This window comes from Pelodiscus sinensis, chromosome 6, assembly GCF_052426305.1.
Source record: "Pelodiscus sinensis isolate ZL-2025 chromosome 6, ASM5242630v1, whole genome shotgun sequence".
In the NCBI taxonomy this organism is placed as follows: Eukaryota; Metazoa; Chordata; order Testudines; family Trionychidae; genus Pelodiscus; species Pelodiscus sinensis.
In genome coordinates, this window is record NC_143057.1 from 131,563,367 (window position 1) to 131,587,802 (window position 24,436).

The 24,436-nt window shown below is 59.8% G+C and overlaps 1 protein-coding gene across 2 annotated transcripts in view; it reads left to right on the plus strand.

The window, feature by feature from the left end:
- The first annotated feature begins 1,148 nt into the window (after positions 1–1,148).
- The window catches only part of LOC102455010 (avidin-like), a 35,172-nt gene continuing 11,884 nt past the window's right edge, over positions 1,149–24,436 (plus strand). Inside the window, exon 1 of one of the 2 annotated variants that reach the window (XM_089779520.1) lies at positions 1,149–2,121. In XM_089779520.1, coding sequence (XP_089635646.1) covers positions 1,839–2,121 — 283 coding nt within the window. In that variant the 5' untranslated portion in view covers positions 1,149–1,838. Of the gene's footprint in view, positions 2,122–22,334; positions 24,240–24,436 lie in introns of those variants that run through there. The other variant, XM_089779519.1, reaches the window with a different exon arrangement.

Here is a 24,436-nt window from a genome sequence, read left to right on the forward strand (position 1 = left end):
AAACTACTGAATGGGTCACAAAAGCCACTATGCCAGCACGGAGCCTCCCAAGCAAATCCCCTCACACACCCCAGTGCTCCCTGTGCCCCCTAACCCCCCCTTACACAGGGGAGAGGTTATAACCCATCCCCCACCTCCCCTCACACACCCCAGTGCTCCCTGTGCCCCCCAGCCCCCCTTACACAGGGGAGAGGTTATAACCCATCCCCCACCTGCCCTCACACACCCCAGTGCTCCCTGTGCCCCCTAACCCCCCCCCTTACACAGGGGAGAGGTTATAGCCCATCCCCCACCTCCCCTCACACACCCCAGTGCTCCCTGTGCCCCCTACCCCCCCCTTACACAGGGGAGAGGTTATAACCCATCCCCCCCTCCCCTCAGACACCCCAGTGCTCCCTGTGCCCCCTAACCCCCCCTTACACAGGGGAGAGGTTATAACCCATCCCCCACCTCCCCTCACACACCCCAGTGCTCCCTGTGCCCCCCAGCCCCCCTTACACAGGGGAGAGGTTATAACCCATCCCCCACCTCCCCTCACACACCCCAGTGCTCCCTGTGCCCCCCAGCCCCCCTTACACAGGGGAGAGGTTATAGCCCATCCCCCACCTCCCCTCACACACCCCAGTGCTCCCTGTGCCCCCCAGCCCCCCTTACACAGGGGAGAGGTTATAGCCCATCCCCCACCTCCCTCAGACACCCCAGTGCTCCCTGTGCCCCCCAGCCCCCCTTACACAGGGGAGAGGTTCTAACCTATCCCCCACCTCTCCTCAGACACCCCAGTGCTCCCTGTGCCCCCCAGCCCCCCTCACACAGGGGAGAGGTTCTAACCCATCCCCCACCTCCCCTCACACACCCCAGTGCTCCCTGTGCCCCCCAGCCCCCTCACACAGGGAAGAGGTTATAACCCATCCCCCACCTCCCCTCAGGCACCCCAGTGCTCCCTGTGCCCCCCCAGCCCCTCTTACACAGGGGAGAGGTTATAACCCATCCCCCACCCCCCTCACACACCTCAGTGCTCCCTGTGCCCCCCCCAACCCCCTCACACAGGGGAGAGGTTATAACCCATCCCCCACCCCCCTCACACACCTCAGTGCTCCCTGTGCCCCCCCCAACCCCCTCACACAGGGGAGAGGTTATATCCCACCCCCCACCTCCCAAGAGGCTCTTCCAGTCCCAAAGGCCGAGCCCCAGTCCCAGGGCAATTTACACCTTGGATCCCACCCAACCGAGCAGCCAGCGGACCACAGGAGCAACACAAAGGTGTCCTAGCCTCTGGCTCAAGGGGCTACGTCTACACTGGCAGCTTCTTGCGCAAGAACTCTTCTGGCTACGTCTACACTGGCATGTGCTTTTGCCCAAGAGCATCTATGGCAGTGTGGACACTCTCTTGCCCAAGAACGTGCCGATGGCCATTTTAGCCACAGGGCTTTCTTGCTCAAGAAATTCCTGTTGCCTGTCTACACTGGCCTCTTGCACAAGAACAGTTGCTCAAAAGGGCTTATCCCTGAGCGGGAGCATCGTCATTCTTGCGGAAGAAGCCCTGATTTCATACATGAGAACGTCAGTGCACTTGGCAAGAACACACGGCCAATGGAGACAGGCAGCACATTTCTGCGCAAGAGCGGCCGCTTTGGCGCGAGATCACGCCAGTGTAGGCACAGTCAAGAGGAGGGGTCATCAGGATGCTGTGTCAGGGTCTGCACTGACTGGCCAGAGCTGTAAGTGGGGCGTTTGACATGGGGTACCGAGAAAGTTTGGGTAAGTGAACCTGTTGGACTAGTGAGCCTGAGAGGCAAAAGACATTGCTCAGTCCTTTTGACGCGTGGGGAGAGGGGGCTATGAACTCTGTTGTGGTACATGTGACCTCTCTCTCTCTCTCTCTCGTTAAATGTTTCTTTCCTACACTCAGACTCAGTGCGGGCCTGTGGCGGAACGAGCTGGGCTCGCTGATGGAGATACATGATGTTAACGAGGCGGGAGAATTCTCCAGCGAGTACCTCACAGCCGTGACGGCCACCAGCAACTGTGTCCGCAGGTCGCCCCTGAAGGGAGCCCAGCATCACACGAAGCTGAGGGCCCAGCCAACCTTCGGCTTCACTGTGAACTGGGAGAAGTTCTCAAGTACGTGCCGTGCGCCGCGCTGGGCTGGGGGTTCCCGTCGGCGTGAGCGGGGCACGCGGAGCGATGGTTTCTTTTCTTGTCGGGACAGAAATCCTGGTGGGGAGGGTGTGGCTGGCTGCAGCCAGTGGGTTGAGGGGTAAAATCGCCTGCACACGGCCTGGCGCGCCCCTCACTGGCGCCTGTGCCCGGGTCCGCTCGCCCCCTTTCCGAGGGGCAGTAGCATCTTGGCAGGGCTCAGCAAACAGCCACAAGGAAGGTCCCAGCCCCAGGAAGGCAGCCTCCCGGGGGGGCGGGAGGAGGTTGGGAGAGGTGCGGGGTGGGGGGGCGGGTTTTCGCCTGTGGGGTCCAGGTGAGCTCACCCAAAGTTGACATTGGGCCACACACTCATGTGGAGTTGCCATGTGGGGCAGGGAGATGGAGGAGCCCAGTGTCCCCTGGCCTGCAGGCCTCTCGCCTGGCCCTGCTGCGTGTCTCCTCTCACCAACCAGAAAATGGTGTCACTGTGCTGAGCCCTGTGCACCATGTCCTCCCAGCCCCCCCTCACACAGGGGAGAGGTCATAACCCATCCCCCACCTCCCCTCAGACACCCCAGTGCTCCCTGTGCCCCCCAGCCTCCCTCACACAGGGGAGAGGTCATAACCCATCCCCCACCTCCCCTCAGACACCCCAGTGCTCCCTGTGCCCCCCAGCCCCCCTTACACAGGGGAGAGGTTATAACCCATCCCCCACCTCCCCTCAGACACCCCAGTGCTCCCTGTGCCCCCCAGCCCCCCTTACACAGGGGAGAGGTTATAACCCATCCCCCACCTCCCCTCACACACCCCAGTGCTCCCTGTGCCCCCCAGCCCCCCTTACACAGGGGAGAGGTTATAACCCATCCCCCACCTCCCCTCACACACCCCAGTGCTCCCTGTGCCCCCCAGCCCCCCTTACACAGGGGAGAGGTTATAACCCATCCCCCACCTCCCCTCACACACCCCAGTGCTCCCTGTGCCCCCCAGACCCCCTTACACAGGGGAGAGGTTCTAACCCATCCCCCACCTCCCCTCAGACACCCCAGTGTTCCCTGTGCCCCCCAGCCCCCCTTACACAGGGGAGAGGTTCTAACCCATCCCCCACCTCCCCTCAGACACCCCAGCGTTCCCTGTGCCCCCCAGCCCTCCTCACACAGGGGAGAGGTCATAACCCATCCCCCACCTCCCCTCACACATCCCAGTGCTCCCTGTGCCCCCCAGCCCTCCTCACACAGGGGAGAGGTCATAACCCATCCCCCACCTCCCCTCACACACCCCAGCGCTCCCTGTGCCCCCCAGCCCCCCTTACACAGGGGAGAGGTTATAACCCATCCCCCACCTCCCCTCACACACCCCAGTGCTCCCTGTGCCCCCCAGCCCCCCTTACACAGGGGAGAGGTTATAACCCATCCCCCACCTCCCCTCACACACCCCAGTGCTCCCTGTGCCCCCCAGCCCCCCTTACACAGGGGAGAGGTTCTAACCCATCCCCCACCTCCCCTCACACACCCCAGTGCTCCCTGTGCCCCCCAGACCCCCTTACACAGGGGAGAGGTTCTAACCCATCCCCCACCTCCCCTCAGACACCCCAGTGTTCCCTGTGCCCCCCAGCCCCCCTTACACAGGGGAGAGGTTCTAACCCATCCCCCACCTCCCCTCAGACACCCCAGCGTTCCCTGTGCCCCCCAGCCCTCCTCACACAGGGGAGAGGTCATAACCCATCCCCCACCTCCCCTCACACACCCCAGTGCTCCCTGTGCCCCCCAGCCCTCCTCACACAGGGGAGAGGTCATAACCCATCCCCCACCTCCCCTCACACACCCCAGCGCTCCCTGTGCCCCCCAGCCCTCCTCACACAGGGGAGAGGTCATAACCCATCCCCCACCTCCCCTCAGACACCCCAGTGTTCCCTGTGCCCCCCAGCCCTCCTTACACAGGGGAGAGGTTATAACCCATCCCCCACCTCCCCTCACACCCCAGTGCTCCCTGTGCCCCCCAGCCCCCCTTACACAGGGGAGAGGTTATAACCCATCCCCCACCTCCCCTCAGACACCCCAGTGTTCCCTGTGCCCCCCAGCCCTCCTCACACAGGGGAGAGGTCATAACCCATCCCCCACCTCCCCTCACACCCCAGTGCTCCCTGTGCCCCCCAGCCCCCCTTACACAGGGGAGAGGTTATAACCCATCCCCCACCTCCCCTCAGACGCCCCAGTGCTCCCTGTACCCCCCAGCCCCCCTCACACAGGGGAGAGGTTATAACCCATCCCCCACCTCCCCTCAGACACCCCAGTGCTCCCTGTGCCCCCCAGCCCCCCTCTCACAGGGGAGAGGTTATAACCCATCCCCACCTCCCCTCAGACGCCCCAGTGCTCCCTGTGCCCCCCAGCCCCCCTTACACAGGGGAGAGGTCATAACCCATCCCCCACCTCCCCTCAGACGCCCCAGTGCTCCCTGTGCCCCCCAGCCCCCCTTACACAGGGGAGAGGTCATAACCCATCCCCCACCTCCCCTCAGATGCCCCAGTGCTCCCTGTGCCCCCCAGCCCCCCTTACACAGGGGAGAGGTTATAACCCATCCCCCACCTCCCCTCAGACGCCCCAGTGCTCCCTGTGCCCCCCAGACCCCCCTGACACAGGGGAGAGGTTCTAACCCATCCCCCACCTCCCCTCAGACACCCCAGTGCTCCCTGTGCCCCCCAACCCGCCTCACACAGGGGAGAGGTTATAACCCATCCCCCACCTCCCCTCACACACCCCAGTGCTCCCTGTGCCCCCCAGCTCCCTTACACAGGGGAGAGGTTATAACCCATCCCCCACCTCCCCTCACACACCCCAGTGCTCCCTGTGCCCCCCAGCCCCCCTTACACAGGGGAGAGGTTATAACCCATCCCCCACCTCCCCTCCCACACCCCAGTGCTCCCTGTGCCCCCCCAGCCCCCCTTACACAGGGGAGAGGTCATAACCCATCCCCCACCTCCCCTCAGACACCCCAGTGCTCCCTGTGCCCCCCAGCCCCCCTCACACAGGGGAGAGGTCATAACCCATCCCCCACCTCCCCTCAGACACCCCAGTGCTCCCTGTGCCCCCCAGCCCCCCTTACACAGGGGAGAGGTCATAACCCATCCCCCACCTCCCCTCAGACACCCCAGTGCTCCCTGTGCCCCCCAGTCTCCCTCACACAGGGGAGAGGTCATAACCCATCCCCCACCTCCCCTCAGACACCCCAGTGCTCCCTGTGCCCCCCCAGCCCTCCTTACGCAGGGGGGAGGTTATAACCCATCCCCCACCTCCCCTCAGACACCCCAGTGCTCCCTGTGCGCCCCAGCCCCCCTTACACAGGGGAGAGGTCATAACCCATCCCCCGCCTCCCCTCAGACACCCCAGTGCTCCCTGTGCCCCCCAGCCCCCCTTACACAGGGGAGAGGTTCTAACCCATCCCCCACCTCCCCTCAGACACCCCAGTGCGCCCTGTGCCCCCCAGCTCCGCCTTACACAGGGGAGAGGTTCTAACCCATCCCCCGCCTCCCCTCAGACACCCCAGTGCTCCCTGTGCCCCCCAGCCCCCCCTTACACAGGGGAGAGGTTCTAACCCATCCCCCACCTCCCAGCAGGCTCTCCCAGTCCCAAGGGCCCAGCCCCAGTTCCAGGTCAGATCCCACCCCACCGAGCTCGCTGGGCCCGTCCTGTAGCATCTGCCAGGGGACGGTTCATTAACAGAGAGAAAAGGCTGAGAGGGGGCCGGCTGCAGAAAGCCCCCCCCCTCCGCCGTGATGGCGCGTCGTGGGCCCCGCCCTGCATCCCGTCCACAGCCAGAGGGGCTCCCAGCCTGGCTGGAGAGCTGAAGGTTTGTTGCTTCTCCAAGATCCAGCGCAGCGCGGCTCCACGTTGCCACAGGGGCCAGGGCACAAGAGTGGACAGCCCCACTCCCCCCCCCCCCCCCGTCCCCAAGGGCTTGGGGCAGGCGCTGAGTGGAGAGGAACAAGCTGCCGGGGTCACAGCCCCTGGGGCCCGTCCCGACTCAGGCTGGTCAGCAAACCCCTCCCGGCTCTGTCCTGCGAGGCTGCTGGAGCAGAGGGCAGGGAGACGAGAGGGAGGGGCCCCCAGGACCCTGTTGCCCCTGGGCCATGCGGAGGGGAATCCTCTGCTCTCCTGGCACTTCCCAAACTGGAGCCGGTCACGTGATCAAGTGCCCTGTCCGTGCCCCGTAGGGGAGCAGCCCTGGGGTCCCTGCTGGCTGGCGGGGTCCCAGCCGCGTCCCCAGGTGTGTGCTGGCCACGCTTAAGGGCCCTGGTCCGGGCAGGTCGCTGGTCACTGGGGACCCGCCCCTCTCGCTAGGTGGGCGACACCTGCCGCTGCCCCCAGACACGATATTCCAATAGCAGCCAAGAGCCGGTAGCTGCAGCACGCACGCACACACACACACGCGCGCCTGAGCAATGCACATAGAACCAGCCCCCGGCTACACGTGGCAGTTTAATGTTAATCCAAACTAAATCCTTGGTTCGGATCTACTTTTACTCCTCGTGGAATCATTTAGTTCGGATTAACTTTAAACTGCCGCCTGTAGCTGTGGGCAGTTCGTTCGAACTAAGGGGGATTTTAAAAGGTGGCCAGACGGGAACATGCAAATAAAGCCCGGGATATTTAACTCCCGGGTTTCATTTGCAAATCCGGTTGCCTGATTTCCCTACCTAGCTCAAATTAATGAGCTAGTGTAGACATACCCTTAAAAAGTATCATAAAGAGGAGGAAGAAAAATTGTTCTCCTTGGCCTCTGAGGTTAGGAGGAGAAGCAATGGGCTTAAATTGCAGCAAGGGAGGTTTAGGTTGGACATTAGGAAAAACTTCCTGCCTGTCAGAGTGGTTAAACATTGGAATAAGTTGCCTAGGAAGATTGCAGAATCTCCATCGCTGGAGATATTTAAGACCAGGTTAGACAGACACCTGCCAGGGATGAGCTAGGGTAACTCAACTGTGGAAGCCCCAGGGGCCACACTGATACGTACAGAACATGCTGAGGGCCTCAACGTAAGCGTGGTTGCATATGCAAGCAAATATACACAAATAGCTTCTCTCACACTGGCAGGCACGAATACAAAGATTAAGACAAGACTACACAACACACAGACCCCATTTCTGTCAGTTCTGCTGATATTAATACAATGCAATATTTACCCCATTTCTACCCATGTGGCAGCACTTTTCATGAGCAATGACAGTCCAAGAATTTCACTACTAAAACACATCTCAAGAGAAGATCAATACACTGACGACTTTTTTGTTTTGGCTCCCACTCGCCAGCCACGTGTTGATCCCCACAGAAACCCAAACTGCACCGCGGGGCGCAAACAAACTGGCCGTGGGCAGCATACCAAGCTATTAATAAATATTTTATAACCCTCTACCTTTTCTCTCTGCTGCCATGTCTCCTCCCCTTGCTCCATCAGCTCCCCTCACCCTCCTTTGCTGGCCTGACTCCTGCCCTTCTCATTGCCCTCAGCCCCCCCTCCACCAGCCCTTCTCTCCCCCCTGTGCCCACTCCTCCAGTAGCCCCACTCTGATCGTGTGAGCTACCCTCCTCATCCCCTCTCCTAACATCTCCCTCTGCAAACCTGCCCTGCCTCTCTCCTCTGGTGCTGGTCCCTCCCCTGAAGGTGTCTGCCCTTCTGCTTCACCCCAGAATCCCCTGGCACCTGCACCTTCCCTTACCCCTGCACCCTCCTGGTGCCTCCCCCTTCCCTCACTATCCCTGCCCCCTTTGCCCTCTTTTTCCCTGATGCCCACCCCCTCACCACTCTCTGCCCCATTCCCACATATTGCTGGAGCAGGGCCTCTGGCTCTGTAACTCTCCGGCACTTCTGGGTTCAGGGGCCCCCCTTAGGTGTGGGGCCCGATTCAGCTGAATCGGCCGAATTGGCTTAAGGCCGGCCCTGCCCCTAAGTAACTTCTTCCAGTGTTTCACCACCCTGACAGGCAGGAAGTGTTTCCTAATGTCCAACCTAAACCTCCCTTGCTGCAGTTTAAGCCCCTTGCTGCTTGTCCTAGTTGGAGACTGGAGGAGGAGTGTTCCCCAAAGAGGAGTGTGACGGCGTGTCGGGCACCCCCGATCCTGCAACCCCGTCTGCAGCCAGATGTGACTCTGCCAGCCAGGAGAATACGGAGGGTTTATTGCTTCTCCGAGGTTTGATGTGGACATCGGAGTGAGGGCCCAGGCAGCCTCAGACCCCTTGGGGTGGGGTCCACAGGCCCCTGAGCCCCCAGTGCCCGATTTAGTCTCTTCGCTTCATGTTTCCCAGCCCATCCTGCCCGGTCTCCAAACCACCGAACACACCTCCCCCAGGCAGCCCCCCCTCCCTTTGTCAAACTCCTTCCTCTGGCCAGGTGAGAACCGGTTGGGCCATGGTCTATGTGACATGAGGCAGTGCTTACAGACACCGGCCAGTAGTTTTGGGTCACCCACAGGCCACAGCCCAAGCATAGTGACCAGTGAATGCCCAACCAGCCTGAACAGCACCCCCACTACAGCACAGGGGCCCTGGCAATGGGGGGCCCCTCGCTGGGTTGACCCCAAGGCTGAGGCACTCATATGGGCTCTGTGCGACTAGTTTGTGGTCTATTTGGGAAGGGCCACCAGTCAGGGGCTAGAGAGAGCCCCGAGTTTGAGCAATAAGCCCTGAGCGGACACCCTCAGCAGTGCCCAGACCCAACCCATCCGTCACCCCGCCCCCAACCCAATGTTAGAGGCATCGGTGCACAACCAAAAGGGCTTGTTGAAATCTGGGCTGGCCAGCTCGGGTTCCCTGGCCAAGGCATCCTTTATGCTCTGGAACCCTCCTCATGGGCTGTGACGACGCGTCGGGATTTTCCCATCTCCTGCACCCCGAAATGGCATGAACAGACTTCACCAGCCAGTAGAATGGAGGTTGTTTATTGCTCCTCCAGCACAGCGCAGCACAGATGTAATCTGGTTATAGGAACTGGGGCTAAGAGGCCTCAGTGCCCCCCTTGAGATAGGGGAGTCCCAGCCCCCTCCCCAGCTCCTTCTTCCCTGCCTTCCAGCCAGGAACTAACTCCCCCTCTTCCAGCCCTGCCCACAGCCAGGGCAGCATCCACCTCCCTTTGTTCCTCCCCATGGGGGGCCGCAGGTCAGACAGGTTTTTGAGTCACCTTTGCATAGTGAGGTTTTCCCTGCTGGGTCTTGCTCCAGACAGCAGAGGTCACCACAGCCCAGCAAGTACCCCCACTACGTCACCACAGCCCAGCAAGTACCCCCACTATGTCACACGGGCCTCTGACCACACCACCCGGTCCGGCCTCTCCTTAGTGAGGTCCGTGATCAGACCTACGACCTCACTGAACCCCTCACAAACCTCCTGTAGTAGTTGGCCAGGCCCACAAACGCCTGGACCTGCTTCTTTGTTTGGGGAACCGGCCAGTTGTTAATGGTGCCCACCTTCAGGGGCTCGGGGCGCACCGCCCCACTGCCCACCCTGTGCCCAGATAGGTCACCTCAGCGGCCCCCATCCTGCATTTGGACACCTTGACAGTCAGGCTGGCCTCCCCGAGCCGCCACCGCACTGCCCCTATGTGATTGAGGTGTCCCACCAGGAGTCGCTGGAAACAGCCAGGTCGTCAATATAGGCCATGGCGAAACCCCCCAGCCCTTGCAGGACCGCGTGGATCAGCCGCATGAAGGTGGCCCCAGAATTCCGCATGCTGAAGGGCAGCACCTTGAACTCATACAGGCCAGACTCCACTACGAACGCAGACTTCTCCTGCGCATCCGCATCCAGGGGGATCTGCCAGTACCCCCAGTCAGATCCAGAGTACTTATGAACTCCCCCCTCCCCCCAGCGTGTCTAACAGATCCCTGGGGGTGGGGAATGGGTCAGGCTGTGTGATAGCATTCAGCTTCCTGTAGTCCACGCAGAACCTCATGGTCCTGTCCTTGTTAGGCACCATCACAGTAGGGGATGCCCAGGGGCTCCGGGATCTGGTGATTACACCCATGGCCAGCATGCTCTCCACCTCCTCCTGAATCTGCCTCTGCATCTCCCCCTTGGCCCTATAGACTCTGCTGGGTGCCAGGCGGGGCCCCGTTGTGTGGATTGAATGTGACATCCTGTTGTGACGGCACGTTGGGGGTCCCCCGTCTCCTGCACCCCGAAATGGCACAAACAGACTTCGCCAGCCAGTAGAATAGAGGTGGTTTATTGCTCCTCCAGGATACAGCACAGCACAGATGTAATCTGGTTACAGGAACTGGGGCTAAGAGGCTTCAGTGCCCCCTTGAGATGGGGGGAGTCCCAGCCCCCCTCCCCAGTTCCTTCTTCCCTGCTTTCCAGCCAGGAACCAACTCCCTCTCCTCTTCCAGCCCTGCCCCCCAGCCAGGGCAGCATCCACCTTCCTTTGTTCCTCTCCATGGGGGGTGACTGGTCAGACAGGTTGAGCCCTTCTTTGCATAATGACTCATGGCCTGTCCTTCTGGGCCGTGGTACCCACGGCAGCCAGTGGGGGTTACCCCAGAGCCAGCAGCATAGAAACCAGCCAGGTACCCCCACTACGTCACACCTGTCTGTGAGCCCCGGCCTGTTGGAGAATGTTCGCCGGTGGTGCTTTAGCAGCGCCAGCAACTGCTCCCTCTGCAGGGAAGTCAAGCCCTCCCCCATCTCTGTGCTCTCGAGGGGCGTCTCTTCCTGACCCTCAGCCACCATATCCACCAAAGGGACTGAGGGTACGTCTACACTACCCCGTTAGTTCGAACTAGCGGGGTAATGTATGCATACCGAACTTGCTAATGAAGCCCGGGATTTGAATTTCCCGGGCTTCATTAGCATAAAGCCGGCGCCGCCATTTTTAAAAGCCGACTAGTGCGAACCCCGTGCCGCGCGGCTACACGCGGCACGGGCTAGATAGTTCGAACTACGTAGCCATTCCGAACTATCTGTACTCCTCGTTCCACGTAGGCTACGTAGTTCGAACTATCTAGCCTGTGCCGCGTGTAGCCGCGCGGCACGGGGTTCGCACTAGCCGGCTTTTAAAAATGGCGGCGCCGGCTTTATGCTAATGAAGCCCGGGAAATTCAAATCCCGGGCTTCATTAGCAAGTTCGGTATGCATACATTACCCCGCTCGAACTAGCGGGGTAGTGTAGACATACCCTGACATGGCTTCCTCCATAGCGCAACAGATCATGGTCATGTTCACCTTCCTTTCCAGGTACGCCTTCATCCTGTTCACGTGCACCCTCTGCACCCCGCCCCGTCCACCGGCCTTCCTCACGTCATAGGTCACTTCATTCACCCTCTCCACTACCTCATAGGGCCCGTTCCAAAGGTTCTGCATCTTATTCCTCCTCACCAGGTCCAGCACCAACACCAAGTCCCCTATCTCGAATGCCCTCTCCACGGCATCCCTGTCATACCAGGCCCTCTGGGCTGTCACTCAAATTCTCCTGAACTATTCCCATCATCTCCTTCAGCCTGTCCTTGAACTGAGTCTCATACTCAGTCACTGGCTGCCCTGCCACTTTGATATTGCTCTCCCAGGCATCCTGAATCAAGTCCAGAGGCCCCCGGACCTGTCTCCTATAGAGCAGCTCGAAGGGAGCAAACCCCGTGGAGTCCTGGGCCACACTCCTGTAGGCATACAACAGATACAGCAGCAGCACATCCCAGTCGTTCTGGCGCCGGTCCACATACATCTTCAGCATGGACTTCAGAGTCCCGTTGAACCTCTCTACTAGCCTGTTCGTCTGCGGGTGGTAGGGGGCAGCCTTCAGGTGCTTGACCCCGCACAATTCCCACAACTGCCTGAACACCACGGACATGAAATTCGACCCACGGTCAGACAGGATTTCCTTGGGGAAGCCCACCCTGCTGAATACAGTGAACAAGGCTGTCGCCACCGTCTCTGCCTCCATGTTGGACAGAGCCACGGCCTCCGGGTACCTTGTAGCAAAGTCTACCACTACCAGGATGTACTTCTTCCCATTCCTGGAGGGCCTCAGGAGCGGGCCCACAATATCTACTGACACTCGGGCAAAGGCCTCCCTAATTATGGGCAGAGGCTGCAGGGGCGCCTTGCGGGGCCCCCTGGATCTCTTCTGCTTCTGGCACAATTCACAGCTTCGGCAATACTCCCTCAGGGTATGTCTACACTACCACCCTAGTTCGAACGAGGCATACAGATAGTTCGGAATAGGAAGCCTAGTCCGAACTATCTAGTCCGTGCCGCGTGTAGCCGCGGGCACGGAGTCCGCACTAGCGGACATTTAAAAATGGCGGCGCCCGACAACATGCAAATGAAGCCCGGGAAATTCAAATCCCGGGCTTCATTTGCAAGTTCGTATGACTACATTAACCACCCTAGTTCGAACTGAACATGTGCCTGTCACACGTCTTGCCCACATCCAGATGCCCTGCGAATGGACCGTCATGGGCCAACCTCAACAATTCCTCATGATACGCCTCAGGCACCACCAGCTGCCTGCGAGTCGCTGCCTGGGACCCCTTCTTCCCCGGGAGGGGCTCCCTGTGTAGAAGCCCCTCTTGTATGAGAAACCTGCCCCTCTCCTCAGTAGCAGGGGCCTGGTTCTGTGCATCCCTCCTGGCTCTCTCCAGGGACTCATCACTCTGCTGGGCCTTAACGAACTCCTGCTGCGTGTCACTCAGCACCAGAGCTACATCCGCCCCTTCGGACAACCACTCGTTGTCCTCCGCTTGGGACACACCCTGGGCCTGCTTACCTTCCCCCCTGCTACCCACCAGGGTGTCTGCTGTGCCCCCATATTCCTTCTGTGACCTGGTCACCACGTTAACCTGGCTATGCACATCCACTATGTCGTTCCCCACCAAAACATCCAAAGAATCAAGTCCCGGCAGCCACCATCACCTGCCCTCTAAATTTCCCCCACTTGAGGTGGACCTTAGTCACGGGCAGGCTCACCGAGTACTCAGACAAAGCCATTATCGGTACACTTTTCCCAGGTTCTATGTCCTCCGGTCTCACCAGGTGCCCCTTACCTAGTGTGATGTCAGAGCCTGTGTCCCGCCAGCCCCTACATTCAACCCCATTGACTTTCGCCTCCCCCATAAACTTCTTGCTGCCCTTCCACGCCATAGTCCTGACATACCAGGTAAGCTCACTGCCCCCCCCCCCCCCCCCACCACCACTACAGGTAACTGGGTTAACATTGGCCACTGCAGTGCTCACATCTGGACTCAGGGTGGCATCAGAGGCCTCGCAGGGGTCTGTGTGACCTGCTTGTGTGCGCACCGTGACAGAGTTGGTGCTTATGGAGCGGCCGGGAGCTGCCGGCCTCGGGCTGCTCTTTAGGTCTGGATAGTCAGGCCTTATTCGGCCAGACCTGCCACAGTGATAGCACTTGGCCTGCTTATCCCTGGGGAGGGCACCCCTGCTCTCGGGGCTTCTCTGAGTCCCCTTGGATTCAGGGCTGGGTCTGCTCCTGAACCCCTCCCTACGTCTAAACCAGTGGTCCCCAACCTTTCGTGGCTGCCGGGTGCCCAGGGGTGGGGCCGTTCATGCGCCCTGAGCCCAGGGCCGGCACCATGCATGTGCCGCGCACCGGGGGCGGGGCCAGCCCAGATGTTTCAGTGGGCATGTTACGCCTCTATCCTTAAGGCAGGGGAAAAAGGGGGGGTAGTCCCCCCCTTTCTATCTAGCTATACGCCGGACACAATCCGTTTTCTCAATTGCCAACTTTTAATTTCCAATACACGCACCGCGTTGCCGATCCCGAACAACACGACCGTGGTGCCAATGACCACCCTCTCGGGGAAGGGTGAGAGGGAGGGGGTCCAGGCCCGCCCTCACTCCGGACCCCGACCCAGGGCCCTAAAGCCCGGACACTAGTCCCAGCCAATGACGGGGGGGGGGGTGTTTGCGACCCTAAACTCCCCCGTACTCGGGTTCCACAGCCCAGCCCTGGGTCACTTCTCCCTCTTCCCCCAAGTCCCCCTGTTACGCCTCACTGGCCCCCGGGGTTGTACCTCACCCAGGGGCGCCAGTATCCGCTGCCCTCCGGTCCCCCGGTGTTCTCCCCGTCTCCCGGGCCGCCCCTCTGGACGGGCGCCCCGGCGTTTAAATCTCCCGCCCGGCGCCGGGGAATGACGCCCCCCCCGACGTCCATCGTGTGCGCCGCCTGGTCCCGTCGCGGGGGTGACGTCACGCCCCGCGTAGAATTGAACAGACGCCGCTCCCCTGGGCGGCGTCCGCCGGCCGCCCCGAACCGCGTCTCACGGTGGTCGGGGTGAGCTCGTGCCGCGGTCGGCTCCGAGAGTGGCGGGGTGGCCCCGCCACACACCTTCCCCCTCAAGACCGAGTCTCTCCTTACCGGCCCGCCCTCTAATGTTTCGTCTATACGTGACAGGCAGTCCGCGTTCCCGTTCGCGGCTCCTGCCCGGTGTGTCACCTGGAATTGGTACGGTTGCAGGCTCAGGTACCACCTTAATACTCGTGGGTTGGTCTCCTTCATCATCTGCATCCACTGCAGTGGCGCGTGGTCCGTTACCACGGTAAATTTCCCCCCTACAAGAAAATACCGCAGTGAGTCAATTGCCCATTTCAGAGCCAGGGCCTCCTTCTCTATCGTTGCATACGCCTTCTCCCGGGGAAATAACTTGCGGCTCAAATATAAAATAGGATGACCCTCGCCCCCCTCCTCCTGGGTCAAGACAGCCCCTAAACCGGCTTCTGACGCGTCAGTCTGTAATACGAAGGGTTTATCAAAGTTTGGCTGTGCCAGCACTGGCGCGCATACCAACCGTCCTTTTAGCTCTTGGAAGGCTGTCTCACACTCTGGGGTCCATCTTACCCGGTCGGGTTGTCCTTTTCGGGTGAGGTCTGTGAGAGGGGCGGCTATCGATGCGAAATTAGGTATAAATCGTCTATAATACCCTGCCAAGCCGAGAAATTGCCTTACCCGTCTTTTCGTAGTTGGGGTGGGGTATTCGCGTACGGCCTGAACTTTGTCTATCAGGGGTCTGAGCTTCCCCTTCCCTACTGTATATCCTAGGTACGAGACCTCGGACTTCCCAAACTGACATTTTTTTGGGTTGGCAGTTAGGCCTGCCTGTTGTAGGGTTGTCAATATCGCCCTCAGGTGTTCCAGATGTTCTTCCCAGGAATTGCTGTACACGATAATATCGTCGATATAGGCGGCTGCGTAGTTCTGGTGATCTTTCAAGACGCGGTTCATCAGTCTCTGAAATGTCGCTGCGGCCCCGTGTAGTCCGAACGGCATTTTCGTAAACTGATATAATCCGAAGGGGGTGGCGAACGCCGTCTTCACCTGTGCTTCTGCTTCCAGGGGGATCTGCCAGTAGCCTTTTGTCAGGTCTAATGTTGACAGGTATATGGCCCCTCCCAGGCGGTCCAGCAGCTCATCTATCCACGGCATGGGGTAGGCATCAAAACGGGATATGGCATTTACTTTTCTGAAATCTATACAAAACCTAACGGACCCATCGGGTTTAGGCACCAGGACAATGGGGCTCCGCCACTCGCTATGGGATTCTCGTATCACTCCCCATTCTAGCATAGCTTGTAGCTCCTCCTTTACCGTACCCCACAGTTTCCGGGGAAGCGGGCGCATATTGTCCCGTACCACCTTCCCAGGCTCCGTCCTAATTTCGTGTTGCACTAGTGTCGTTTGCCCGGGGCGGCTGGTCAGCACCTCCTTGAACCCCTCGAGGAGGCCTCGTAGCTGTTCTCGCTGTGTGCGGGAGAGGTCTTCGCCGACCTGTATCCCGTCTAGCCTGATCTCGGGTTCTCCCCAGGGCCCGAACTCGATGTCGGTTGACCGGGGTTCTACTAGGAGGGCCTCTCGGGGGTTCCATTTCTTTAACAAGTTAACGTGGTAGATTTGTGCCTCTACCCGGTTTCTATTCACCCGGACCTCATAGTCGACAGGCCCCACCCTCCTCAATACTCGGAAGGGTCCCTGCCAGTGGGCTAACAATTTCGACTCCCCGCTGGGCAGTAATAAGAGGACTTGGTCTCCGGGCTCGAACTCCCGTATCTGGGCCTTCCTATCATAGTTCTCTTTCTGTCGGTCTTGTGACTTTTTCAGGTTCCCTTGGGCCCACTCTGCCAACTCGTGCAGGGTCCTCTTTAACTTGCCTACATATTGGGCTGTCCCCAGCGCGGTGGAGTTATCGGCCTCCCAGCCTTCCCTTACCAAGTCCAGGATGCCTCGAGGTCGTCGCCCGTACAGTAACTCGAACGGAGAATATCCCAAGGATGACTGGGGAACCTCTCGCACCGCGAACATCAGAGCTGGGAGAAGTTTGTCCCATTCGCGGGGGTCGTCCTGCGCAAATTTCCTCAACATCCCCTTCAGGGTGCGGTTAAAACGTTCCACCAGGCCATCGGTCTGCGGGTGGTATACCGAGGTCCGAATCTTCCGTATCTGCAACACCTTACATAACTCCATCATTACTTTGGACGTCAAATTCGTCCCTTGGTCCGTTAGCAGTTCTTTGGGTAAACCAACCCATGAGAACAGCTTTACTAACGCCTCAGCTATTACGGGGGCTGTGGCCCGTTTTAGGGGTATGGCCTCCGGCCAGCGGGTCGCATAGTCCACGATGACCAAAATGAAACTATGCCCCCGTGCGGATTTCTCAAGAGGCCCTACCAAGTCTAGTGCGACCCGCTCAAAGGGGGTCCCTACCACGGGGAGGGGGACTAACGGCGCTGGGGGTACCCGATTGGTGGACGTCTTTTGGCACTGGGGACACGAGCCACAGAAGTCCTTAATTTCCTGGTAGACCCCGGGCCAATAAAATCGTTGCAATACCCTCTGCTGGGTCTTTTCCGCCCCTAAGTGTCCGGACCACGGGTGCTCGTGGGCTAGCTCTAAGACCTTCCACCGATAAGGTCGCGGTACCAGGAGCTGCCACCGTTCCTCCCCGGGGAGCTCCCCTTCTGCTACCCGGTATAAACGGTCCCCCTTCACCTCAAAGCGCGGTCCTCTGGGTTGGCGTGTGGGTCCGCCCGGCTGGGGGTCCTCCGTTGTTTGAATCTGGGCCCAGGCCGCCTGCAGGGTGGGGTCTTCCCGTTGCTGTACCAGGAAGTCTCCCTCCTCCACCTCCAGGCGGACGATCGTCGGGGTCCCCTCCGCTCTCTTTGCGTGCCCCGGATCCGCCTGTTCCTCGTCCCCTTGGGCTACCAGTGTCCCACGTTCGTCCTCCCCTCCTTGTCCGGCTGGCACGGCCTCGCCCCACTGGCTCAAGAGTCTTTTTAGTCCCGGCCAATCCCGCCCCACCAGTAGCGGGTAGGCCAACTTGGGGCCTACCGCCACTATACAGTCCTCCTCCAACACCCCATCCCCGATCCGTACTCGTACGGTGGGGTAGTGGTGGACGTCCCCGTGGACACACCGGAGCGCTATGGTGGGGCCCTTAGCCTGCTTGGGGTATATTACATCCTTCCGGACTATGGTCTGCCCGCACCCGGAGTCTAATATTGCCTCTACCGGGCGTCCCTCGACCCACAGTTCCCTGATTACCTGTGCGGTGCTTGGGGCTCCACGCCTCTGGCCGAAGGTACAGTCCATCATAGGGCAGTCCCATTTGTAATGGCCCTCTTGGCCGCATTGGTAACACGCCCCTCTGGGCGCCCCCTCCGGTGGTGGAACCCCTGGTCCGGTCTCGGTTGCCCGGTCGACCTTCGGCTCCGTTAGGGGTCGGCTCCATCGTGGCGCCAGTCTCCTCTCCGGTAGGGGTCCTAAGGGGCCTCTCCGGCCCTCTCCACTCCGTAAGGGTGTGGTTGGTTTCGCCGGGGGTGGTTCACCCTTTCTGGGTTCTCGTGGCGGCCCGCTGGTGGGTTTCCCCTCTATTCCCTCCGCGGCCAAAAAGTGCTCCATTAGAGTCACGGCTTCGTCTAGGGTTTCGGGGAGATGGCGACGCACCCACCGCTGCCCTTCCGTGGGGAGTATCCGCATGTATTGTTCTAGGATGACCATGTCGGCCACCTGTGTCCCCGTCTTATTTTCGGGCTCCAGCCACCGCATGCCCGCCTCCTTCACCCTTTGGGCCACCGCTCGCGGCCGCTCCAGTGGGTCATACCTGGCCTCCCGGAACCTCCGTCGGTGGGTCTCTGGGGTTACGCCCAACTGGTCGAGGACTGCTTCTTTTACTTTATAGTAACATAAGGCGTCTCGTGCCGACATCCCGCGGTAGGCCAGCTGGGCGGGTCCGGACAGGTAGGGTGCTAACAAGGTTGCCCAATGTTCCTGTGGCCACCTAGCCGCTGTGGCTACCCGCTCGAAGGTGACCAAGAAGGCTTCCGGGTCGTCGTCCGGTCCCAGCTTTGTCAATCGTATGGGTAGTCGGGCTCCACTGTCCTCGTCCGCTCCCGGCGTACCGGCCACAGTCCCCATGGCAGCTCCCCGCGGCTCCCTGGCCGCCTGCTCCTGACGTTCTTGCAACTGGTTCAGCAGCTGCTGCAGGGCCTGCATCTGCTGTTGCTGCTGGACCTTTTGCGTCTCAGTCCACCATTCTATGATCCGGTTGGGTTCCATTTCGGCTAAGAGTTAAACCTTCGTTAATATCGCTTACCGTCCCCCCTAGGCCCCTGTTTCGGGGCCCCGTGCCCACATTCTCCACCACGTGTTACGCCTCTATCCTTAAGGCAGGGGAAAAAGGGGGGGGAGTCCCCCCCTTTCTATCTAGCTATACGCTGGACACAATCCGTTTTCTCAATTGCCAACTTTTAATTTCCAATACACGCACCGCGTTGCCGATCCCGAACAACACGACCGTGGTGCCAATGACCACCCTCTCGGGGAAGGGTGAGAGGGAGGGGGTCCGGGCCCGCCCTCACTCCGGACCCCGACCCAGGGCCCTAAAGCCCGGACACTAGTCCCAGTCAATGACGGGGGGAGGTGTTTGCGACCCTAAACTCCCCCGTACTCGGGTTCCACAGCCCAGCCCTGGGTCACTTCTCCCTCTTCCCCCAAGTCCCCCTGTTACGCCTCACTGGCCCCCGGGGTTGTACCTCACCCAGGGGCGCCAGTATCCGCTGCCCTCCGGTCCCCCGGTGTTCTCCCCGTCTCCCGGGCCGCCCCTCTGGACGGGCGCCCCGGCGTTTAAATCTCCCGCCCGGCGCCGGGGAATGACGCCCCCCCCGACGTCCATCGTGTGCGCCGCCTGGTCCCGTCGCGGGGGTGACGTCACGCCCCGCGTAGAATTGAACAGACGCCGCTCCCCTGGGCGGCGTCCGCCGGCCGCCCCGAACCGCGTCTCACGGTGGTCGGGGTGAGCTCGTGCCGCGGTCGGCTCCGAGAGTGGCGGGGTGGCCCCGCCACAGGGCACACAAATGCTCCGGTGGGCGCCATGGTGCCTGCGGGCACCGCATTGGGGACCAGTGGTCTAAACTGTGGGGAAAGGTTCTGAGTCTTCCCCAGGGGTCTGTGCCCATCCTGCGCCCTGTTCTGGGTGTGGGCGTCTGCAATCTCTGCAGCCCGTAGGACCGACTCCGGCTCCCGGTCACACACGGCCGCCCTGACCTGGTCAGGCACCACATTCAGAAACTGCTCCAGGGTGAGCAAATCCAGCAGTTGCTCATAATTCCCATTTACTTTTGCCCCCGTCACCCACCTTTTAACAAAGCCCATCAGCTTATGGGCACATTCCACGTATGTACAATCACTGGACATTTTGAAGCTCCGAAATTTAACCCAGTGGGACTCAGGGGTAACCCTGAACCGTTTCAGTGCATAGTCTTTAAACTGCCCATAGTCTAAAGCTTCCTCCTCCCCCATTTCATTGAATACCTCCCTAGCCTTGCCAGTCAGTCTGGTCATCAGGACAGGCATGCGCCACTCGTCTGGGATCCAGTTCACACTGCAAATGCACTTGAAGGTGGCCAGAAACTCCTCAATGTCCTCGTTATCTTTGTAGATGGCATAGACCCTTTCCCACCTCTTGCTGGCAAGTGGAGATGGGCTCTCAGGTTGCTGAACCTTTTGTTGAGCCTCAGGTATCTGGAGTTGGAGCTGCTTGGAACTTTCCGCCGCCGCCAGCTCTTGCATTCACCGTGCGTAGTCCGCCTCCTTCACCTTTTGCTCCCTTTCGACATCCGCCTCCTTCACCTTTCGACGCAGCTCCGCAAGGGTGCTCTCCTGTTCCAGCTCCATTTTCTTCAAGGTCTGCTGCTTTCTAATTTCTTCTGCAACAACATCTGTAGCATCGGGTGGGAACTGCTCTCTTGCCCGCTGGTCATTCCGCATCAGCAAGGTCGTCAGCTGCTGCTTATTAGCCTTCTTCATAAAGTCAATGCCTCTCTCTGAGCACAAACCCTTCAGAGCCTCTCTGTCCAGACCCTCATACTGCGGCTGACTCTTTGCAGTGGCTCTTTAACCAACCAAATTCTCAATACCCAAAAATCAAATTTAGACAGCGCGGGGTCCTGATCCAAAGCTCAATTGACCAAGATCTGTGGATCCTGCTGACTACGCCACTGTAACGGACCGGGCTGGGTCTGGGCCCCACTGAGATCATCCGCTCAGGGCGAATTGCTCAAATTCGGGACTCCTTATAGCCCTTGACTGGAGACCCTTCCCAAATAGGCCACAAACCAGTCACACAGAGCACTTCAGCTGCCTGCCTGGCCAGCCTGAAGCCTCACAAGCAAAATCCCTCTGACACCCCAGCTCTCTCCGTGCCCCAATCAACCCCGGCCTAGCACACAGGTGAGAAGTTTTAGAACCCCATCTCACCTCCCCCAAACGGGTTCGTCTGGTTCTAAGCAGCTAGCCAATTTACACTCTGGATCTTACCCACAAGACCATGCTGAGCCAATCCTTTAGAATCTACAATCTAAAGGTCTATTACTAAAAGAAAGAAAAGCCTGAGAGTGAGGTTGTTAAAGTATCATACATTACATGCAGCGAATCTCCCAGTTCTCGATGCAGGCTTGTAGCAGAGATGTTATAACTGCTGGCTTAAAAGTCTCTGGTTACATCCTATGTCAGGACGGGTCCACGGTTCTTCCCGGCTCACTGTTCCCTGAAAGGCTGCCTCTGGGACCAGGAGCTGAACTCAAGACCAATGGAGGTTGCCACATGGCACTTGTATACCTCTCCTGGCATCTTCCTGGCAGGAGAAGGTCACATGGTTCATCGACCAATCCTTGTGTCCCAAGTCAGCAACCATTATCCTTGCTGGCTCAGACATTTAGACATTCCTCAGGGGTGGATCGGCACCTAGAGATTCATTGTCTCTGGGCCTTGCTAATGAGCATAGCCACTGGCTGAGCATTCCTTGCCCATTGCTCTGCCTCAGACATTACTTTCCAGCACCCATACCGAGCACATGTTTCTAACTCCACACACAGACATTATGCAGGTACATGACTGGCATCTACAGAATCAGTAGAACAGAAGCTTTCATGTGACACCTCACATAGCCCCCTTTCTACTAATTTTCGGGGTAAATGCCGCCCCCATGGGTGCAGCAGTGATCTGTCTGCTTCCCATAAAAGCCAGTAATGTGACACCCTACAAAGGGGGCTGGGGCGGGTCCCTCACCTCCCCCTTGCTGGGCTGCTCACCTCTCCCAGCCCTGACTATCCGGCAAATCGGCGCAAACCTGCTGCACTGACAGACACCAGGTCTCTCCCCGCCCATCCAGCTGTCAGGGAGCTGCCTTCAGCCTCTGCTCATGCCCACATGCACATCATGTGCCACCTGGTGCCATTGCACCCCAAGGGCTCCGCTGGGGCAGGGAGAGGGGCCATCGCTGCCAGGGGCTGGCCACTGAGCGAGAGACAGGCCTGTGAGCGGTAGCAGAGCTCGTCTCCAGCCCCGTTAGCTGCATTTCGGGTGGTGCCCCCCGTCAGGAAGGGGAGGCGTGGGGGGGAGGGGCACTTTCCGGGAGCTCAGGAAGCAGAGACCAGCCAACACTTTGTGGCTCCTCTCCGGCTCTGTGGTCTGGGCTCGCGGGTCCCAGGCTCGGCTGAGCACCTGACCCGGCCATGTGTGGGCTGACCAGGCGCCTCCCTTTCCAGTGCGTCCTGTCCGGCTCCTGGAAGAGCAGCCTGGGCTGCAAGATGATCATCTCTGGGCTCAGCGAGACTGGGGAGTTCTCAGGCTCCTACCTCCCTGCCACCATGGCCCCCAGGGTGGGCGTCTTGTTCCTGTTCCTGGGTGTGACCCGGCGGAGGCGGAGGGGGGGCTAGAATTGCTTAGCTGACCGTGTTACAATATGTCGGGGGTGGCTAGTTGAATGTCAGTAGGACGATCGGTTAAGGTGCCGGAAAACACCAGTATGGACACTGGGGACACACGCGGGGGCGGGGGAATAACCCAAGGAAAACAAGACCAGGAAAAGGATGAAAGGAACAGAAAGGAGGGAAGACCTGGGGGCAGATCTCACCTCCACGACCCAGGACTCGTCTGCGCGGCCGTGAGAGCAGCCCCGCGGGATCCAGACCACACTGACCTTGCCTGGCCAAAGGGGAAGTTCACCTGCCTGATCGGGAGGGGTGAGCAGGGTCCTGTGTGCTTAGCGTGTGTTTTCCGTGTGCCTGGCAACTGTTAAGAAACAGAGCAGGGTCAGCAGCGTAGGGCACATGTGCCATAAGTGGCACGTAAGCCAATTCTGAGTGGCATGAAGCAGAGTTGTTGACTCGTGTCCCACGACTTGAACTCGAGTCCGACTTATGTCGCCTAGGTGACTCGACTCGAGACTCGACTCGGGTTCATTGTTTGTGATTTGAGACTCGACTTGAGACTCGCTAATTTTGTTAAATGGACTTGGTGGAAAAAATTGTCCAAAAATGCCGATATTGATGGCTTGTACAAAAGTGACTTGACATTTTTTGAATTAATACTCGAGACTCGACTTGAGACTTGACTTGGACTTGACAATGACGACTTGAAGACAACACTGGCATGAGGCAGGAGCTCAGTGCTCCCCCCAAGCAGCAGGACTGGACCTGGACTGCGTAGCCATGGCAACAGCTCCTCCAGTGACCAGGGCAGGTCCGGGACTGCGTAGCCATGGCAACAGCTCCTCCAGTGACCAGGGCTGGTCCGGGACTGTGTAGCCATGACAACAGCTCCTCCAGTGACCAGGGCCGGTCCGGGACTGTGTAGCCATGACAACAGCTCCTCCAGTGACCAGGGCTGGTCCGGGACTGTGTAGCCATGGCAACAGCTTCTCCAGTGACCAGAGCTGGTCCGGGACTGTGTAGCCATGGCAACAGCTCCTCCAGTGACCAGGGCTGGTCCAGGACTGTGTAGCCATGGCAACAGCTCCTCCAGTGACCAGGGCTGGTCCGGGACTGTGTAGCCATGACAACAGCTCCTCCAGTGACCAGGGCTGGTCCGGGACTGTGTAGCCATGGCAACAGCTCCTCCAGTGACCAGAGCTGGTCCGGGACTGTGTAGCCATGGCAACAGCTCCTCCAGTGACCAGGGCCGGCCCGGGACTGTGTAGCCATGGCAACAGCTCCTCCAGTGACCAGGGCTGGTCCGGGACTGTGTAGCCATGGCAACAGCTCCTCCAGTGACCAGGGCCGGCCCGGGACTGTGTAGCCATGGCAACAGCTCCTCCAGTGACCAGGGCTGGTCCGGGACTGTGTAGCCATGGCAACAGCTCCTCCAGTGACCAGAGCTGGTCCGGGACTGTGTAGCCATGGCAACAGCTCCTCCAGTGACCAGGGCTGGCCTGGGACCGTGTGGCTGTGGCAGCAACTCTCCGGTGGCGGGGCCCACCAAGCAGGACAGCTGGGAAGTCACCCCATGGTTGTGGGCGCAGCTTCAGCCCTGGGCTGGAGCTGGGCTAGGGCTGCATGGTAGCTGCTCCTGGGGCAGGCTGCAGGCCGGCTGCTGCGGCTGGGGCTGGGGCTGTGGCGTAGCCTGGGCGTGCCGGGCAGCTGCTGTGGGGGGGTGGATCAGGCTGCCGTTCTGCCACCATCACTGGTGGAGGGCGCTGGAGACGGAGGCTTGGGTGCTGCCGTGAGTATCAAGCGCCGAGCTCGAGGCGGGAGAGCCCAGCCAGGAAGAGCCAGGCCTAGGAGCACCCTGCACGGTGAGATCCACGTCCTAGCGCATTTCTTAACGAGGCTGCTAAGCGTAAGTAGGACTATTACTGACTTCCAAAGCATCGCCAGCCCCAGCCCCATACCCGTAAGGGAGCACGTTACATCTCGGCACGCCACTCCCGAGAGGTCGCCGACCCCTCAAACAGAGAGTGAGGGAATTGCCGCGTGAGGCTCCTTCACAGGGAAAAGATCTTTAAACCCACAGGAAGTTAGGCCCCCTGAGCCCTA